Here is a 20,387-nt window from a genome sequence, read left to right as displayed (position 1 = left end):
TACATTTTATGTTGAAATTTTTAATAATTTTCATCTAATGACATAGAGCTTTGTAGATGATTGATTAGGTCAAATACAATACAAGTCTGATAAATGAGAAAATACATACTTTTTTAAATGACTGCGGAATATCATGAAATAAAAGAGAAGTAAGAGGGTTTGTACGAACTCTTTCTAGGTCCCTAAATTTGTTACTCCTAGTGAGTATGGGTCTATGCGCATACATAACATGCATTTGTCATCTCGTCAAAACTTAATGCAAAAAATGAAAAACTGCCGCATGCTACTCGTAGCCCCTTCACTTTTATCATACCTTAGCTAGAGTTAGAACTAAATTAATTGAATCTTATTAAGCCACATATTATTTTGAAAATGTTTTTGTAAGTTTATTGCAATATTAAAATTTTTAAGCCTCACATTTCTATAATTTTTTGTTTATATAAACTTTTTTATAATTTCTTTTATAAACAGAAAACCTAAATACAAAACATACGTTTTAGATTTAAAACTCTCAATTTAAGAACTAAGATTCTTTTATTATTATATTCTATAACTTCCAAGTTAGGCGGCTACATTTATAAAAATATTTAGATAGTAAGAGTACCAAATCTTATACAAGAAAAAAATAGTGTTAAAATGTACAAGAAATTTCTATGAACACCTACAATTAAGTTCCTCGCTTTCCTCAGAACAGTGAAGCCTAAAAGAAGTAAAAGATGTCTTCATTGCAGTAAGATGTGATAGTTATACCCACCATGGCTTGTCTATTAGATCCTTCGACAACATGTACCTGAACCGAGAACTATAAGGTATCCATTCAATGATCTGAGATGACTTTTTATTGGATTTACGACCAAGGCACTTCTGTATTGAATCATGAAGTTTCTTGTCAACACTTTCCATTACCCATCCAAGGAGATCATCTAAACTGATTGAGGCTTCTCTAGTAAATCTTTCCACCAATTTAGGGAGAAAAACTTTGCTCGACTTCTTTACAATTACATTTGCTTGAAGAAACTCCCTTTTAGCAAAATTCAGCTGTTCTCTTATGTTTGATGCAGTGTAGACCTTTAGCTGCAGCTCAGTAACAAGAAGAGTCTTGATCAACTAACTATTTAAAATCAGGTTATAAGGGAGCAGGAATTGATATGGATGCACATGTGAATATCATACCCTATATTTTTAGAATTTCTCTTATTTACTACCTTCATTTTTTTTTACTTACTATGCCTCATCAATGCATCAAACATTGATCAAGATGCAGACTCAAGAAGAGCAAAGCCCCAACTAACATAACATTTTGCTATTGATATCAAAACTGCAATTCTTGGAAAAAAGTAAATAAAAGAAAATTACCACAGGATCAGACAAAGCCCCAGTGCAAAGGGCAAAGCAAACAAGGGGTTGGAAATCATTAATATACAATTTTGAGCTGATAAACTGCTTTTCTTCACCATTTTTCTTCCTCAGAGCTGCAGCCATAAAGCTTTCAAGCCACTGTGCTTGACAACAAAAATAATAATCAGATGAAACATGAGATGTCATCCTAACATCAAAATTTGGAATTAGAACTTTTCACTTCAAATACCCGGAAAATAAGATTTTAATAGAGTTCTAAGCATCTCACTCAGAAAATAATTATATTAAAACTTCATGTGAATCATGGTTTTCTCTTTCCAGATGAAAAGCAAACCCCAGGGCTCTTCTGCTTTAGGATAAGGATAGAGGAAACAGTCAAATTCTGCTTTCTTCCATCTAGTGAGCTAATCAAATAGGACAAACTCATCCTATTCTGTTCATTAACTTAAATTTATACAGAAAAGGAAGTAGGGTTAGGAAAAGTAATTACAGAGATAAACAATGTTTTCGCCTTTCAACCTCATCTCCAGAGAACCAAAATAGACTTGTCTCGTCGCTTTCTCACAATAAAAAATAACAATTTAAATGCACCACTTGGATCATTTGGATCATTAATCACTTGGATCAGTCAAAATATTCCACCATTTAAATGCAACCACAAACTGGCAACACATTAAATATTTACAGGAGCACATGTTAAACAAGGGTCAGATGAGTACCCGTCCAATGCGGGGGGTTCGGAAGCCAAATATTGCTTGTTCTATGGCATTTGCACTTATGATATGACCACCAATATTGTAAGCTGCCTGCACTACACAGTTGTACTCATCATTTCATATTTTCCACAACGTATCAATTAAAAAATAATTAAGAACAATATCGTACCAATGAGAAATTGGAAGTTCTAAAGGTGTATCTCTATGATATTATGTGTTAAGTTACAACTCAACGGAATCTAAATGCCCTCAAATAGCCAAGCATATTTAGATGATATGCCTTTTGACAACTAAATTCATGTAAACGATAACAAGTAATCAAGAGTAGGTGAATATGAGTTTCTTTTTCTTCCTCCTACAAAGGAAGGTTTTAGTTTATGTTCCATGTAGACGTGACTGTTTCTTTGTAATTTGTTGGATAAAAAAATGAAATAAACATTATTCGGACATGGTTGATGTGAATGTTTTATTGTAATTTGTTGGACTAATAACATTGAAATAAACATCATTTGGATATTCTTAAGTTTTAATAAACATTCTTAAAGTGTTAATAACTTGGAGCTGACTAAGTACAATATCCAATTGAATAAAGAAATACACTACCTTGTGAAACAAGGCCAGCCTCTTCAGAGAACCCTGGGGAATTCCATATGCTAAATATGCCTATTGTCAGTAAAATAAAGTTATACACGCTGAAAGTTGGCTAAATAAAAATCATAGTCATTTGAGTGTGAGTGTGAATATTACATGCATCACAAGAGCATTATGCACATTGATCCAGAACGCAATCTGTCCATCATGTTCCATGTGACTGATATTCACCCTTTCAAGCTGTTCAACTAGTACTCTGAAGGAAGTTAGGAAGGAACTGGTTATGTCCACAATTTAATCGTAATAATCAAGGGAGTGGTTGGACAAAAATAACAGCTACACAGAAAACTAAAACTGAAATCTGTTCCCTTAATAGACTGTCAGTTAAGCAGATTAAGCAAACTTTTTATGTTCTCTAAAAAATTAAACTGTAAGGAATTACATTACATTTATATAAAGGTTTCAAATAGTTTAAGAGATATTATTGATGTTTTCCTATTTTATTTATTGGCTCATCCTTCATATGACGAACTACTTTTAGTAGGACCTTTATGAGGCAAAATTTTGCCATTTATTTCTTAAGATTGTTGTTCTAACATAATTTCCAATTTATCCATATATGATACTAACTTTCTTCTGTATTAACACTCGTGTGCTGCATTATTAAGTGAGCACACACCAAATAAAATAAAGTGCATTATGAACCAGTAAAGTCATTTGACTAGCTTGGAGTCCATTGTATCAATATTGACATTCTACAATAAAGATTTTGTATGACAAATTGTGTGAAATTTAAGTAAACTTTAGAATCTATTAACGGCCTTCCAGTAGTCAGACTTTCTTTTTTGGCCACAGTACTATAAACATAAATCACAGAAGATTAATGCAACTGTATTTGATACTACTACTTAAGATGTCTAGAAAAAAAGAAAAGTCAATAAAATAACAGAAATTGTCTCGGAAATCATTGTACAGACCACAATAAACATATAATAGGGGGTAATTGTAAATAACTCTTACTAAAATTGCCAGAGAACTGTTAGTTGTCGAGTTTCTAACTTTTCAATCAACAAAAAAAAAAATTCAAGGTATGCCACTGCATTAAGAAGACTCTTTGTAAGTGCATGAGAAGCATCTTCTTGGTATTCATACTTTTAATATAGCATCATCTTAAACTTTCAATTTTAAAGAACCAACCTGTAGTTGTCAATGGCGTAAGAAGCATGTGAAGAATGGCGTTTGCGAGTAGCAATCCAAGATATTTCCACCACTGATTTGTGGGAACAGTCCCGATCCTCTACAAAAACACCATGTTTTGGCCGTACAGCATGAGTGGATGACCTACTCTTTTCAGTATTTACAGAGGTTGCACTACGGAGCCAGCAATATACAGTTGCCATACACTTTACCATCTCCTCAGAGAGCCTGTTCGGGCACAAGTTTAGATGATCCTTTAAAGTTCGCAATACTGGAGTTTTCTCCATTTTGGTAAACTTCTCATGAACCTGACATGATTGAGGTCAAAATGTCGGAACAAACACCACAAGAGAATTTTTAGTTCATTGGGTTCTTCTTTTGGATGCTATTACATATAAGCGTTTTCCGTTCACAGATAAGACAGAAAACGGGAACTGTAGCAGTATATTTTACCTTAGTGGAATCAGGACAAGTCTTCCCAAAATAAACTTTGCCCTTGCCACAAGATAAAGGAGTATAACTTGACCCAAAGATTCTATTCTTCAAGTCATTGTTAGAAACCAGAGCTTGCAAGGGTCTCATGGGAAACTTTTTTGACGAACAGAAAGCACTTGAAATTATACTTGGATGCCTCCTAGATTCATGCTTTGGGTGAGCAGGTGAAGCCACCCCAGAATTTTGTTCAGAAGGTGGCCGGCTAACACAATGTTCAAAAATACTTCTGTACATGGCAAGCACGTGCTTCTCTCGGCTTGTAACTTCTTCTTCAAGTAACTCAATTTCAGCAATTAAATCTTTTGTCTAAAAAGGGGAAAAAGAAAAAAATAGTTAATTTCTAAAACCAATGATCACTTCTTACTTATGGCCATATCTTGAATGAGAAAAATTATATAGCACATTATACATGTCAATCAAAGTTTGCAATTGAACCATAGCGTCCCTTTATCACAAGTTACAGTTCTTTTGCAAGTGAATAAACTCCTCTGGTACTAATAATATATAATCCTAAATAGCTTATTCTATGTTTTGTCGTGTTTGTTCAAACTTGAACACTTCAGTAACATAACATGTAACAGTACTTCAGTCTGAAGACTACACATACACAGAATTGCACATTATAATAGTCAATAACCAAATTAACCTGAAAGCAGTTGTTTGGTGGGTGTCCAATGTCCATGAATGGTTTATTTCTCTACCATGTCCACCACTATCTTGACAGATTAAGAAAGTGTGAATAGAACGCAGGCCTGTGTATCAAATGTCAAATTACCTGAGCAGCAACGTGCCTGTGTCCAGGTGACAAAGTACTTGAGGCACGGCCCATTGCTTTTTCAAGCAAGATACGCATAGATTTTTCCTGCTGTAGGCGTAGCTGTAGCTGCTCAACCTGCAAATAAGTAAATCATATGGTTCGGGCATCAATGAACTACCAAGCTACGGCCCTCTTACAGGAAAATAATAACCCACACAATCTGGCATTGCCTTTCAATAATGTAAAGTCCTTCATGTTTCACATACGAGTTTTCATAGATAAAATACAAAAAATGCATTTCCCCAAAGACACTATGTTTACTTAAACTTAGCTTATATCCATATGAATATTTTCTACAATTCTTTTCCATTGTGATTTATTGATCTTAAGATGCTTCTAAGTTTGTCATTATTGACAACGATCTTTTCAGAGGAATTGTACCCCGGCTCCCACAATAAAGTATTTTTAAACTTATTATCAAAAAAGAGTATGCCAAATACTAATCATATTATTTTATATCAACTAGTGCCAGGATCTTATACTCAATTTCTTTCCTTTTAAAGGATTCTTCAAGGTATATACTCCTATGTAATTGGAACTTGGAAATTCGGATTTTCAACTTCTAAATAAAACTTCTATTATGCATTAAAGAGGTAAAAGAAAAAAACATTAACTCAATTTTTGGAGAAAGGTGAGAAAACCTAGAAGCAGTATAGTGCCATTTTGAGTCATCTGAGCTTCGGTAAACTTGAAAGAATAGTCACACAAGAAATACATAAGAATCTATATATCCAGAGATTCCACCAAACCAAAATGAGAGGGAAGATTCATTGTGATTATATACAAATACAAATATAACTTACATCTTTTTCCAATGATGATCTATGATTTGAAAAAGTTTTATGGTTACAGGTGAGGTTGTCATGTAAAGGACTTGGTACCCTAGAAGTCGCCACTGAAGTTGGTGAAACCTGTTCAAGTAATAGCAAATGAATTACTTTAATTTCAAAATTACGATAACCTATAGCCATTGCTTCCTCCAAAGGATTATAAGATATGACTTAAAAAAATAAAAGATCAAATTTATACTTCAATCTCACAACTCACAAGATATTCATCATGGCCTTTCTCTAAACGATGCAAAACTACACCTCTTGAAAATTTCAGATTCCTGTCAGAAGAAGCGCTGAGAGGCGAACAACAAATCATATAAATGAAGCAGCTCAAAACGATAACAGCAATTTATGAAAAAGAAAAAAAAAATCAACATTTACCCTAAAACCTTTTACCACAATCCACAAAGTACCCCGCCCAAACCAAGTTTTCTTAAATCGTTACTTCATCAATATATTCAGTGGGAACCTATTATTCTCTCCGTTTTTTATTTTTATAATGCTCTTGAATTCAAATTCAAAAAAAAAAGGAAAAAATTACAATTTTCATTTAAAAAGCCAAATAGTTAAACTTATTCACACAAATGGAGATTCATTAACCAATGTTTATTCATTTCTTAAAAAAATCCATAGCTTAAAAAAAAACTTATTTATTATGCTCTCCAAACGGTATAATAAGCAAAAAAGAAGGAGGCACGACTGAGTTTCAGTTTAAGCAAAAACAAAACCTGTTAGAGCGCCTGTGTACCCTAGAACTTGCACCCTGAGGCTCAGCATATGCACCCACTTGTGCATCACCGTCTTTGTCAAATACACTATGAAAGTAAAACTCACCCATCATTAATTCTTAACTAATCTAGAAACCCTCTCGTGTTCTTCTTCATCTATCTAGCCATCCATCCATCCATCCATCCATCAACAACACTATGAAATCCCATACACTGTATTTACTACACAACGGAACACCAGGGACCGAGTTTCAAATGCAAGGGCGAGTGTGGGCCTCGAATAATTAATTGAGCATAACACAAACAAGGATGGTTCACATAGAAGAAGAATCAAATTGAAAAAAATAAAATAAAACAAAAATGCGAAACAGTGAAACCGTTTTCTTGGCAAAGGAGAATGTGAAGTGAAATAAATAGCAATAGTTACCGAAAGACTGCGATGATCAGAGAAAGTGGCTGGCTGCACTGATCGGAATTGAATTGGATGGGCACTGAGTTGTTGAACGCATTCAATGTTGCGATTTAATTCGCGTACAGCTTCATCACCCTCTCTTTCTCTCTCTTACACATGCATCGATGTTGAGTTGGTCATGGAAATGGAAAGCATTACTACTATCAGTAATGCAGATTCGGTGATGATTCCACCGTTGATGCTTTGAATTTGAAGTGGAAGTGTTGGTCACACACACACACACATTTACCCGCCAATTTCTTTTTGCCCTTTTAGCTTCTGTTTTCCACTTTTCCCTTTCTCAACCTTCATAGCTTAAATCGTTCACACTTTTGGATTTTAGCTTTCACTTTTACCTCTTTCTGATTTTCTCAACTTTTGCTACTACTGTCAAATGTTACTCTCTTTCCTTGTAATTCTTATTCATGATAAACAAATAAACAAATAATCACCTTTTTGAAGTGGAAGATCCAAAAGCAATAACTGACAGCGAAAAGCACTTTTAGAACGTGTAAAACTTAACCAAACAGATTACACGGACGCGATTTTTGAGCTTTGTTAGCTCACTGTAAACAACAGGTGGAAGAAGTAGATTGACTTCAATTTTATTGTTTTATTTTAAAAACTAAAATATATTATTTCTACATTAATTTATTTTACAAATTAAAATTAAAATATATTAATTATTATATACACCAATTAAATTACCTATAATTCTCCACTTAATTTCTTTCACTTCTTATCTTTTTTTTTTCTCTCGATAAAGATGATCTTATCTTTTTTTTCTTCTTTCCTTCTTTTTTCTCTGTTCTCCTTTAATTTAAACAAAACATATAAAAACTGAGATAAAATACTAATTATTTACTATTTATTTGAATAAAAATAAAAATGATAAAATTATTTCCTGGAATTTAAATGAAAAGCTTTTCTTTCATATTTATATGAAATGAGATAAAATTATACATTTTTTATTGTTTAATTTTAATTTTGAAGTTATATAACGTATAGCAACAAATTGGTTATGTTAGTGAAAAAAATAATTGGTTTTTGAAAAAAAAATCTAAAATTTTGTTTTAAAAAATACAAATAAAAAGATAAAACAATTCAAAATTCGCTGTATTATGTAAAAAGGGGAGTTAAGAAAAGAAAAGGATCTCTCTCTTTTTTTTGTCTATTCAATTTTTCTTTTTAATGTACTTTTACCATCTCAATTTTTAACTTAATCGTTAGTGCTTTTGTGATCACACTCACATACTTCATATTTTGTCATAACTCTAAATAGTACATATAATTTATAAAAAACAATATATTATTTAATAATTTATAATTATATGATTTATCTCAAAATCCATTAATCACAGTTAATGTTCCTTTCACATATTTCATATTAAGAATGTTTCGTATTAATATAAAATTATTTAATATTACGTCCTTTATACTCGTGTTTTTAGAAACGCAAAAAAGTAAATTAATTTTTAATTTTGATAAAAATTGATTAAAGGATTATATGATTATTTATAAGTTTGTTTGACAAAATACTTATTTTGTATAAACTGCAACGGCTATACTTTTACTTAGTAAAGCACAGGCTATTAATAAACTTCGACTTATTTTAGAAGAAACATTAGAACTTGAATTTGGCAAGAATTTTCTTAAAAAACAACATATTTGTTAATCCTATCTTGACACTCATGTTCACAACAATTAATCATAAGTAAACAGAGAAATCAATTATCAATAAATTATTTTTTCAAGTCAAAACAATTATACTATATATTTTCTACAGTACTGATATTGATTGATGTTATTTTCTACCTATAAGAGAAATTGACTTCAATTAATAGGTATAATACACACACTCCAGAATGTTCATCTGATAAAAGACTAAAAAAGGAAAAGAAAAAAAACAAAGACAGAGAAAACATAAACAAGAACTGTTCCAATAGCCGTCCAACCACTACTTATCAGTTACCATGACATTAAAAAACCTCAGATTCTGGAATAAACTGACATGGATTTATTTAAGAAATCCAAAATTCAAGTGTTGAACATGTAAAATTAGATATTAACAAATATAATTTATTATATATCGTTCTTATACCCTTTAGATCGGATTCACACTGCGAAATTATATGTATATAATCGATTCAACATAATCTAGTCATAATGTATAAATATTACTATTAATTATTTCGGTACAGAGACCTAATACTTATCTAAAAACACTCGATTTTTAATATTTTCTCGTTGCAGTTCCTATCTTTTGTCTTCCTTTTCTTAGTTATCGTTCGATCTCCTTTTGTTTTTTCCGTTCGGTTGTAATTTTCTCTCATTGTCGTTCCTACCTTTCGTCTTCCTTTTCTTAGTTATCGTTCGATCTCCTTTCATTCTTTTCCTTTCGGTTGTACAGACGATCGGGGTATCTGTCAATAAAGTTTTGATGCTTAAATCAATTAAAGTTTTCTTAATCACAGCTCAATTGCTTTCTAAACTTAATTACTGACTTGTATTACTTTAATTTACAGATTTAGTTTTGGTGCAGGCACCCAATCGGAGGACCGTGTGTGCTATCGAAGGTCCCATAATTATGTTATGGCGACAAAGTTCTACTAGAATGAACTGACTGTCGAGTCGTGAGCTCCCTAAAATCACTTCGAAAAAATATTGTCACATTAACAACCCATGAAATTATCCGCCTGTAGTAAGCAGCCTTCGACTGCTTATCCTTGAACCGTCTGACCGATGGTCTGGTTAGAGATATCAATAGGTCATACGATACATTAATATTCTCAAAAATTCAAGGTCACAGTATATATAAAAAAGAAAAATTATACATTAACGAGGATGACTAATAACGCGCACATTCTATGAAGGAAAATGATATTTTAACCCACTTTTTTTGACCCACTTTTAACCCACCACTTCAATCACCATTAGATCATCTTTTTTTATTCTTTTTGGTGATGTGATGTATGATCTAATGGTGATTGAAGTGGTGGGTTAAAAATGGGTCAAAAAAAGTAGGTTAAAGTATCATTGTCCTTCTATGAAATTCCATAACTCGAATCATATAATATAAAAACAAATAATACGGTAGAAGAGTCTTAACTCTAGTGCATCCTTATTACAATCACCATATCTGATAAAGTTGTTTACTTTTAAAAAGTTTGATATCTCTATCAAAAATTTACCCAATTTAAATAAAAAGTATTGTCGAAAAAAGATATATATGTAGTTGATAAAAAAGCAAAACAATATCAAATTGGCGACTACTTTAAATGTTTGTTTTTCATTATTTATTGATACGAAAAAGAAACATGGGCATTATTATTAATACGTAGTCAATGAATAAAAACGTGAGCATATATCAATGTACAATCATGGGAGTTTATGAGCCACAAATAAATAAATAAATATATAGTTAGAGAGAGGATTCTGAATTCTCTCTAACCATGTTCTTGCCACCATTGTTATCATTAGCATTTAATTTTAGCCACCTTTGGTTGATTTGGCTACAAAGAAAACGACGAGTGACGCATGTTTTTTTAAGTGCAAGTGGAGTTTCTTATAATAATATTCCCTTAGGATGCTTATCCATGGAATTTTGTTTTAAAGTATTCCTCCTTTATTGTTGAATATTATCGATTACTATTGAGCTTATGACTAAAAAAACAAAGATGAGAGTTTTAAAATGGAGAAAAAGAGTGAGGTATGGGATTAGTTAGGTGTTCGATTATTAATGAAAGCCTTATCCAACCACTAACGTGGGCCATGGTCGGTGCCATGACAGCCAACAATGGCTGTCCCTTCGTAATCATGCGTATTATAATTATGTGAATTCTTGTTATATAAACCTAAGCAGAGATTTATGAGCCAAAGTAGTGGCAGTTGTTAATAATAGAAACATAGGTGTTTGGTTTTGAAGTGAGTGAGGTGCCAAAAATGGTGAAGATAACTTTTGGTAGCTTTGAAGACTCTTTTAGCGCTGCCTCTCTCAAGGCCTATTTCGCAGAGCTTCATGCCACTCTCATTTTCGTCTTCGCCGGCGTTGGCTCAGCTATTGCTTACAGTAAGTGTTCACCGATAGAATAATGATATTTTGATATTTTTTTTTAAAATAATAATATTTTAATTATTAAATTTTAATAACTTTTTTTTATAATATTATGTGTTATTTTTCAAAATAATTTTGAAATATTAAAAATGAGAAAATAAAAAAATAAAAAACTACTTAGAAGATATCATCTAAGACTATAAAAGAAAGTTATCAAAATTTAGTAATAAAAAGTTATTTTTCTTTTTTTTAACATACAAGATAACGTCTTTAAGGAATTTTGAAATATAAAAAATAAGAAGTGAAAAAATAAAAATCACTTAACTTTAAATTATAAGATGAAAATTTACTAATTTTACAAAACCTCAAACTTATTTTTTCATCCGTCAACTCCTAGTATGTTCCAATAAAAAGTTGAGTGATAATAAGTAACATATATATCAGGTTTATATACGGTACAAAATCAACGTGTAATACTTTTAAAAGGATTCGAAACTTATTAAAATAATATTATTCATCTATCTTTAAACAATATTCAGAAGAAAAAAAAATATAAAGATTTGAGATTTAAAGAAAGTAAAATAAAAAATCATTTTACAAGTGTTAATTTTATAAGGACTAACGGCAATAATTTATATTCTAGGAAGATGAATAAAGAAAAAAAATAAAAATAAAAACCCTTATTTTGTAAAGATTAAAAATTGAATTAAATATTTTACAACACGAACTTGCCTAACGAACGATGGATTAAGTTTTATTTAATTAAAGCATCGAAATAAATGCAATGATATTAAATAACAGCAAGTGGTCTACAGGCCACACTTAATAATATAGGACAATGATATTTGAACTTATTTTTTTTTGACTCACTTTTAATCTATTATTTCAATTATCATTAGATCATCATATCATATCACATCACATTACTAAGAAGAATAAAAAAGATAATCTAATGATAATTGAAGTAGTGGGTTAAAAGTGGGTCATAAAAAGTGGGTTAAAATATCATTTTTCAATAATATATCATCTATAAAACAATGTTGCTGAAAGTATATCCATAAAGAAGAAGAAGAAGAGGGAATATAGTATAATTGTTTTATGATAGTGCATGCATGTTCAGAATCCAAATTTTCTATTGGACTTTTGTATGTTGTCTTCTGCTGAATATTAAAAATACACTATTAGTACTTTAAATATTCTTTTAATATATTTTAAAAAATGAATGATAATCAATATATTACGAACGTACCATAATAGAGTAAGATAAAAAAAAACGTGCAGAAATCCAAATTCGCATGTTTGGGTTTGAATTGCATAGTTTTGGCACAAGGGAAGAAATATTGAAGTGTTTGGTTGTGTTTGTTTTACATAGATGAGATTACGAAAGATGCTGCATTGGATCCAACGGGGCTGGTGGCAGTAGCGGTGGCACACGCATTCGCACTGTTCGTAGGTGTGTCTGTTGCAGCCAACATCTCAGGTGGACATTTGAATCCAGCTGTCACATTTGGATTGGCTATCGGAGGCAACATCACCCTCCTAACCGGTTTCTTCTACTGGATTGCTCAATTGATTGGTTCTATCCTTGCATGTCTCCTCCTCAACCTGGTTACCGCCAAGGTACGCATTATTCATTTTTTCAAAATACAATGATTTTGTTTTCACACATTCTAATACTCTTTTGGTTGCTGTCACACAACACAGAGCATTCCAACCCATGGACTGGCTTATGGTGTGAACGCTTTCCAAGGTGTGGTGTTTGAGATTATTATCACTTTTGCGTTGGTTTACACGGTGTACGCAACTGCAGCTGACCCTAAAAAGGGCTCGTTGGGCACCATTGCACCCATTGCTATTGGGTTCATTGTGGGTGCCAACATCTTAGCTGCGGGCCCATTCAGTGGTGGGTCCATGAACCCAGCCCGCTCATTCGGCCCAGCTGTCGTAAGTGGAAACTTCGCTGATAACTGGATCTACTGGGTTGGCCCATTGATCGGAGGGGGTTTGGCTGGCTTCATCTATGGAGATGTCTTCATTGGTTCCTATGCCGCTGTCCCAGCCTCTGAAACCTATCCTTAAAAACATCACTTCTTCTTCTTGTTTGTTCCTTCAAGCTTTTTTTTCTCTTTCTTCAACGTTTGCTGTCTTCACCATCTTCGCTTCTGCTATTTCACACTGTACCTTCGATTTTCCTTTCGCCGCTTGTAATAATTCTGTAAATTTTAAATTCAACTCCGACCATGCCTTGTTGGAACTTCCGTTATTTTTCAGTTTTCATCGAATAATAATAACCGCGAGCGAGTTGTTTTTTTGACACAGTCAAACTAACCGGTCGCTTTATTACCCCTGCTGCAATCTAAAACGTTGCTATAATCTGAAATATAACTACTAACAAAACTTTTCCACGGATATGTAATCCTTTTCCCAGATTCTAAATGTCGAGATCATTAATGCCTATTTTAATCCTTATGTATGAATACGAGAGAATATTTACTTAAATAACTTCATCATTTCTCATAGGCTTCTATATTTTCGTATGATTCTCAATAGAAAATTATTTTGGATTCACGGACCATGTAAATAAAAAATGAACCTTATAAATTACAAATTAGAGAATCCATAACACATACTTATGTGTTAAATTAACCTTTCACTAATGAAAAAAAAATGGTAGGTTATATTGCAATGAAAATAATAAGACCCAAACTAAGCACGTCCAACCAAAGCCATGCCACAAAGAAATGCTTGAAACAAACTTTTTACTAAATTCATTATTAGTAGTTGAAATTTATTCAAAATTTCAATAAATTTCAATCGATAATAGACTGTGATTTATTAAGAGTATTTCCTAGTTTGATGCCCACTATTAAAATAAATTAAAGCAAGGAATTTTAGCGATTAATCTAACTCAGCGACTTTCAATTATGCTCAATCTAAACAGTAAAATGTCAGGAAATAAACTCTGAAATCCAGCAACAACAATAATTTGAATAACATTTTAGTATGATTTAATGGTATTATAAAATAAATTAATCCATCACCATAATAACATTACGGTACAAAATGTATTTTTCTCAATAATCAGAAAATTGACAACTTGGCCAAAACGATGTAGAGTAAACAAAGAAGGAGGTGTAATAGAATTAAAAGCATCTTTGAGGGCACAGGACAGGAGTACGAGCCAAACTGAATTCTACATCGGTAATTTCCACCAAACTCTTGTTATCCACAAAAAATGTTCAAGCTCCCCAACCACAACAAAGCATAATTTAGATCAGGTTAATCATGCTACATCATATCGGTGAAGTTGAATACAATCGCAACCTGCAAAAGACAATAACATGAGCACGTTTGCACCCAGACAATAATGATATAAACACTTTGCTAAAAATTTCTAAAACAGGAAACTAGAGCAATATCAGTGGAGCAATTATTTTTTCAGATATAACGGGAATGCTAACTTTCTAACTAAAAATTATTCTCGAGCAACTATACAAAAGAATATTTTTTAATAGAAAGAACTTTAAATTCTAACTCAAATAGAATTAGTTAACACACTCTAAAGGTTCAATAACTTGAAAGGTTCAATTTACCAAATAAAAATAAATAAAGTTCGTGTTTAGATTACAGGAACAAAGAGGAAACTACGAAAATAGTTGAAGGGAAAATTTCTAGAAACTCACCCAGTAGCTACTGAGTTAAAAAGATGGCAGTTGGATTTCCAGGGGATGGAGGATTTTGATTTAGTAAAGTAGCATATTTTCCAGCTCTGGCCAAGGAATCCGCATCTGCTGCTGATAAAATTTCAACATCTTCTAGACCTATCTGTCTCTTGATCAAGTCCAAGTTTTCCTTAAGAACCTCAATTTCACCAAATGGCAATCTCAAATCCAGGGCTTGTGCCCCGATTGAAATTGCTTCCTCTTTCTTAAACCTCAAGAAAGGCATACAAAGCTTTTGGGTTTGTTTAAAATTAGAAGCTTGACCTACAGAACTCTGTTGTAGGGCCTCCAATATGTCTGAATCGGGTGCAAAAGTTCGAGTATCTCTATTAAATTTTTTCTGAAGAATACTCAGGCACTCAGCTTTCCAACCATCAAACTGTTCATTTACATATACCAAGCCTGTCACCTTATTTTCTGTCAGTGATGTGACTGGAGGACCTTTCTTGTTACCCTTCTTTGAGCCCGAAAGTTGCTTCTGAAGCAACTTCCTCATCGTAACAATCGAGTCCTGCAGATATTTATTAGCACTCTTCAGTGTGAGATCAGGTGTATCAGCTGTTGGCAAGCCAGCATTCACGACGAAACCATCCTTCTTCAAAAGCTCTCTCCAAATAAATTCTGCATAATGTGGACAGATGGGTGCTAAAAGACGTGTCTGCACATCCATAAAGCGCCATACTAAGTCACGATTGTAACCCCCGACCCCACACGCTAATCTATACTCATCTCTAGCAGTCTGAAGATCATAAAAGCCAGTCTTGAGAGCTTCTCGAAACATATAGTTGGAGTAATTTTGCTCAGTTGTCTTGATAGCAATGTTAATCTCATTGGCAAATACACGATCAGCATAAGTAGATGGGGGACCAGTTCTCATGGAAGATTCTGCTGCCAGATTATCTTCATACCATGCAATCTCTTTGGTGAGCCGTAGAATTGCAGCATTTGCAGTCTCAAAGACAAAATTTGCATCATCAACACCATCACCAGCATCGGCCAAAGAGAACCGTGTAGCATCGGCAGAAAATTCTTCAATTGCCTCACGCAATGTCCTAAAATTTCCTGTGGACTTTGACATTTTCTCTGAATTGAGCATAATGTGACCATTGCATCTGAACCCACGAGGCCAGTGATGCTTGGCCATAATTGCTGTATGGTTATAAATGGAGAAGGTAAGATGATTCTGGATGAGGTCCTTACCAGAGACTCGAAGATCAAATGGATACCAATACTCAAACTCCCGCTTCATTTTGTCCAAAAGGGATGATGAAATATCAGTTGACTTGGGATATGGTCCATCACAGAAAATATAATCCCATACATCATCAGTAAGTTGTTGAGGTTTAATGGCAGACTGGCTGGATCCATACATGTCACCATTCTGCAAATGGTGTGCAACAGTGTAATAAGCCATGTAAATTGTGGAATCTGATAAAGACTCAACCAAGAACTGTTCATCCCAGGGTATGCGTGTCCCAAGACCAAACGATCGTGAGCATGCCCACTGGTTCAACCAGCCCAAAGTGTGCTCAAATCCATGTCGTGTCTCGTCTGAGTAGAGGCTCATATTAGCAAGGCACTCCTCTGCCAACTTCTTCCATTCTGATTCTCCGTATGTAATGTACCACTGATCTGTAAGTGCTACAACGCATTCATCACCTGATCTTGACATTACCCGTTTCTCTGGTTCACTGTAGACAATAGCCTGACCTGGAAGGTGGAGCCAAAAAAATTAGTAGTGGTGGTAAGATTACAGAGAACAGTACAGACACGACATTAAAGAAAATGCTAAAAACCTCAGAAAAAATTGAACAATCTCAAACTAATAAAAAGAAAAGTACAAAACAGTTTTGGTGAGGACATTATCAACTCAAATTTGAAGGTAAACACTATTCCAAAAGACATGCATGTCGTTAGCCTCAGCAACGAAGTTTACATGATACAGTATTCATAAATAATTTTTCAATAGATGTTTTGTAACAAAAACAAATTGAAATAATTTTGACATTATCCAAATTTAATTATACTTCTAAAAATTACGATACTATAGAATTAAAAAGATGAATATTTATTTGACAAGAAAGGCAGAATGAATAAATGTGAAATAGAACTCACTGTATTTAGTAAACCAAAAAAAATCTCAATCTTTTATTCAATTGTTTGTCGCTGCTATCCCTTGACAACACTAATAATGTAACAAATAAAATATTAAAAATAACACCAGTTTAGATTTGATGGAGCTATTGAACTTTTATCCTATCAAACCACCCATATATATCTAGACTCACTCAATATGACCAATTCTCAGTACGGGGAGATGTATCTAGGATTCTACATCGATCACGGATAAAACCAACCTATAAAATATAAGATGCAAATCTCATATTTTTTAAGCCGGTTTTGTGAGGTTAAAATAAACTTACGTTCCAGTTCTTAAGAGAACTTCAAAGACGTTACACGTAGTTTAGAATAGAGAAGGTCCTTGCTAACCAAGGGGTGATGTTTCCCGTTAAAAATTTATCCTTCGATTTTTGTTGTATTAAGCATGAAGGAAGTGAGTGGCAATCTTTATAAATTCTGAGATATACAAGAACAACAATACTACACAATATTAAAAAAAAAAAAAAGAGTAACTAAATGCTGACCTGTTTCCAAAAGCTTGGTCCTAATCAAGGGTTTAGCTTCCTGAACTTTTCTCCCGGCATATTCCCCAACAATCATCGTCCCTTCAGTGAACCCTTTCAAGTAAGTTTGCTTCTTGGCTTCTGCAAGCTTTTCTTTGTCATTCTGGCTTTTGATTTTCATCTGCAAGCAAACTGTCTCTGCACATTTGTTCCCAAACTGTGGAATCTCAATGATTGGCACAATCTCAATCGGCATCACCCACTCATCCTTAATCCCATACTTCTCTCTGAAAGCAGGTTTTGCTTTCAAATCATGCAAAGCCATGTAATCATCAGGAGCATCACTGGGCACACTGGTGACGATCCCAGTACCCTTATCCATCAAAATAGACAACATGGGAAGCGCATAAATAACCTCACTAAAGGAAAGTGGAGACTTCAAAGGAAGTCCAATCAAGTCACGACCAGTGAGCTCAAGCAAGCAAGACGGTTTCTCCGGAACCCGCGAGTGGTTCTGGTAGGCAAGGTTGAGCGCTGCCCTATGAGCAAGAATAAATACTTCACTGTCATTGATTTCAAAAGCCCCGTACTTCCCATCCGGCAACACCCAAGCATTGGTTTGACCATACATAGTCTCAGGTCTTAAAGTTGCAGCCGCAAGAAACACCTTTTTTCCCTCCAACACCTTAAATTTGTCGGGAAAAGGAGCAACCAATTCCATCTTGATGACAGTGTACTCTTGAGGCTGAACTCCTTCACCACTAGCTCTATCATGATCAGCACAAGGTTGACCATCCAATGGAGAAAAAATAGTATACCTCACATCCTTCACAATCTTCCCCATGGACTTCAACTTCCTCATCTGCCACCTCACAAAGGAATCATAATAAGGGTTTATATCGGTAGTAATAAACGACCTTCTCCAATCACAACCTAATCCAAAAGCCTTAAGGTCTTCAACAGCCAAAGGTGGAAAGTAAGAAAGCCACTTATAAGGATCCTGAAACTTGGATATCTCAGCATCAGAAATCCCTACACTTCGCATGATCTCCCACTGGTAAAGCTGTCCTGTTGACTTCGAAGCAGCCTTTGACTTTTTCCCTTTGAATTTATCAGGAGGAGCACCATCTCCAGAAGGTTCTTCTTCTTGTTGCTGTTCTTCTTCTTCGATTTGGGTGGGGAAGACGGGCGGGTCACCGAAATTGCGGATCTCGCGAGCGAGTTTGTCAGCGGATGCTTTGATGGGCATGCCGGTGCAGTGGAAGGCGAAGGGGAGGAGAACATTGGCACCGCGGAGGCGGTGGAATGCGGCTGCGAACTCGAGTTTCGAGAGGGAGAAGGCGTGGCCAAGGTGGAGGTAACCGTTCATGTAAGGGAAGGGGAAGTTGCCGAAGAATTTCTCGCCCGGCTTAGGGTTTACCTCGCCCGGTTCGGCTCTGAAGACCTCTTTCTCTTCCCACCATTTCTGAACCTTAACCTCAATCTCGCGCAGACGGTCCCGGCGCGCGAAGCTCTTCCCGCCATCGCTCGCCATGTCTGTCAGGTAACGGAAGCTGCAAGCACCAAAAACAATGAGTTTCAGATCGAAAACAAGAACGGACAAATGGGAAAATGGAAGTGAGTTTAAACGGCGTTTTCAGATGAATGTAACCTGTGTGCAGCCGAAGTTTGAAAACGGAGAACAGAGTGCGCGAGGCGAGACTGCGTGCGAAAAAGCAACAACATGCAGAGTAGGAAACCAGGCGCGGGATAGAAATGAAGAGCGAGGGTTTTGCTTGCCTCTCCAATTTTGGGTCGGGTTTCTCAGCCCATTTATTTGGGCTTAGAGGCCCATATATATCTATACATGGGTTATTACTTCCTGCACCAAAACAGATTCACCTACACCTCCAATTTTGGTGAATGAACAAATCTGCATGTGATCGTTACTTTTTCCTTTACATTTTGGGGTTGTGGAATTCTGAAAACGAAGTTTTCAAATGCGATTCTTGAACAACATTCCAGATTACAAAATCAGCAGAAAATTTGATCGATGCTTACTTTACATCTAATTGAGAAATATGTACACGGTATTGACAAATACTTATACTATATAATTAATATTACAAAAAAATCATTTTCTTTAGTCCACCACGTTGTCTTATGACCCGGAATTAATCTTTATAATATTGACTAAATAAATTTAATTATATAATAAATAATATATTACATCATAGTATCTACAATTATTTTTTTTCTACAAAAGTAATGAAGTTAGTTTGAAGAAAGGGTGAATATGGCGGAACTCAATTTATTGGGATCTCGCATAAAATTGATTTGTACATGTCCGAATTTAAAGCAATTTCGGTATATTTAGACAGGTCCCAATTATATTTTAGGCCGCTTAATCTATTTTTTTCTTGTCCGAATTTAAAGCAATTTCGGTATATTTAGACAGGTCCCAATTATATTTTAGGCCGCTTAATCTATTTTTTTCTTGATATGTTCCTAAATAATAAGTTTTTTAAACTATTTTGTATATATGATAACTTTTTATTTAATAAATAATATTTTGTATAAGATTATAGTAATTTTAAATTTTAAAACGTGTATATATATATATATATAATATAGCTTAGTGCATATTTATATTTGTATTATAAATTTAACTATAAATAATGGTAAAATTGATATGTTGTATTGTAAATTAAAGTTGATTCGATTTTGTCTACTCATTTCATATCTAAATCGGATTGAGTTTAGCCATAAATTAAATGATTCAATTAAAAATTTGTGTCAGATCTTAACAATGACAAACTTC

General features: G+C 33.9%; 3 protein-coding genes across 5 annotated transcripts; 1 reads left to right on the top strand and 2 right to left on the bottom strand.

The window, feature by feature from the left end:
* Nucleotides 1-515: 515 nt before the first annotated feature.
* LOC114172257 lies at nucleotides 516-7,584 on the bottom strand. Of its 3 annotated transcripts, XM_028056848.1 has the most exons (12): nucleotides 7,164-7,584; nucleotides 6,737-6,958; nucleotides 6,223-6,301; nucleotides 5,979-6,086; nucleotides 5,134-5,250; nucleotides 4,317-4,664; nucleotides 3,864-4,171; nucleotides 2,823-2,922; nucleotides 2,679-2,738; nucleotides 2,079-2,165; nucleotides 1,357-1,497; nucleotides 745-1,074 (listed from the first exon to the last, which is right to left on the bottom strand). In XM_028056848.1, the coding sequence occupies exons 2-12, from the start codon at nucleotides 6,847-6,849 to the stop codon at nucleotides 745-747; spliced, it is 1,791 nt and encodes a 596-aa protein (XP_027912649.1). In that variant the 5' UTR covers nucleotides 6,850-6,958; nucleotides 7,164-7,584. The 3 variants fall into 3 exon arrangements, with proteins under 3 accessions (XP_027912652.1, XP_027912649.1, XP_027912654.1); XM_028056851.1 differs by lacking the exon at nucleotides 7,164-7,584 and having other exon boundaries at nucleotides 516-1,074; nucleotides 6,737-6,913; XM_028056853.1 differs by lacking the exon at nucleotides 7,164-7,584 and having other exon boundaries at nucleotides 6,223-6,286; nucleotides 6,737-7,130.
* A 3,450-nt stretch (nucleotides 7,585-11,034) lies between these two features.
* Nucleotides 11,035-13,557, top strand: LOC114167515 (probable aquaporin TIP-type RB7-18C). Its single transcript, XM_028052618.1, has 3 exons — nucleotides 11,035-11,256; nucleotides 12,614-12,861; nucleotides 12,946-13,557. Exons 1-3 carry the CDS (start codon nucleotides 11,130-11,132, stop codon nucleotides 13,318-13,320), a joined length of 750 nt encoding a protein of 249 aa, XP_027908419.1. The 5' UTR covers nucleotides 11,035-11,129; the 3' UTR covers nucleotides 13,321-13,557.
* A 680-nt stretch (nucleotides 13,558-14,237) lies between these two features.
* On the bottom strand, nucleotides 14,238-19,353 carry LOC114167468 (leucine--tRNA ligase, cytoplasmic). Its single transcript, XM_028052563.1, has 4 exons — nucleotides 19,239-19,353; nucleotides 17,609-19,140; nucleotides 14,925-16,673; nucleotides 14,238-14,565 (listed from the first exon to the last, which is right to left on the bottom strand). The coding sequence occupies exons 1-3, from the start codon at nucleotides 19,310-19,312 to the stop codon at nucleotides 14,932-14,934; spliced, it is 3,348 nt and encodes a 1,115-aa protein (XP_027908364.1). The 5' UTR covers nucleotides 19,313-19,353; the 3' UTR covers nucleotides 14,238-14,565; nucleotides 14,925-14,931.
* Between the last annotated feature and the right edge of the window lie 1,034 nt (nucleotides 19,354-20,387).

Source organism: Vigna unguiculata, chromosome 2, assembly GCF_004118075.2.
Source record: "Vigna unguiculata cultivar IT97K-499-35 chromosome 2, ASM411807v1, whole genome shotgun sequence".
Lineage (NCBI taxonomy): Eukaryota > Viridiplantae > Streptophyta > Magnoliopsida > Fabales > Fabaceae > Vigna > Vigna unguiculata.
This window is presented reverse-complemented; position numbering and strand designations above follow the sequence as displayed.

Coding starts and splice junctions, on each gene's coding strand:
- LOC114172257 (XM_028056848.1), bottom strand. CDS start 6,849: ATGATGGGTGAGTTTTACTTTCATAGTGTATTTGACAAAGACGGTGAT. Junction 4,172..4,316: donor CTTGTCCTGATTCCACTAAG/GTAAAATATACT, acceptor CAATCATGTCAG/GTTCATGAGAAGTTTACCAA. Junction 1,075..1,356: donor GGGCTTTGTCTGATCCTGTG/GTAATTTTCTTT, acceptor ACTGAGCTGCAG/CTAAAGGTCTACACTGCATC.
- LOC114167515 (XM_028052618.1), top strand. CDS start 11,130: ATGGTGAAGATAACTTTTGGTAGCTTTGAAGACTCTTTTAGCGCTGCC. Junction 11,257..12,613: donor TGGCTCAGCTATTGCTTACA/GTAAGTGTTCAC, acceptor TGTTTTACATAG/ATGAGATTACGAAAGATGCT. Junction 12,862..12,945: donor TCAACCTGGTTACCGCCAAG/GTACGCATTATT, acceptor CACACAACACAG/AGCATTCCAACCCATGGACT.
- LOC114167468 (XM_028052563.1), bottom strand. CDS start 19,312: ATGTTGTTGCTTTTTCGCACGCAGTCTCGCCTCGCGCACTCTGTTCTC. Junction 19,141..19,238: donor CAAACTTCGGCTGCACACAG/GTTACATTCATC, acceptor TGGTGCTTGCAG/CTTCCGTTACCTGACAGACA. Junction 16,674..17,608: donor GACCAAGCTTTTGGAAACAG/GTCAGCATTTAG, acceptor TCCACCTTCCAG/GTCAGGCTATTGTCTACAGT.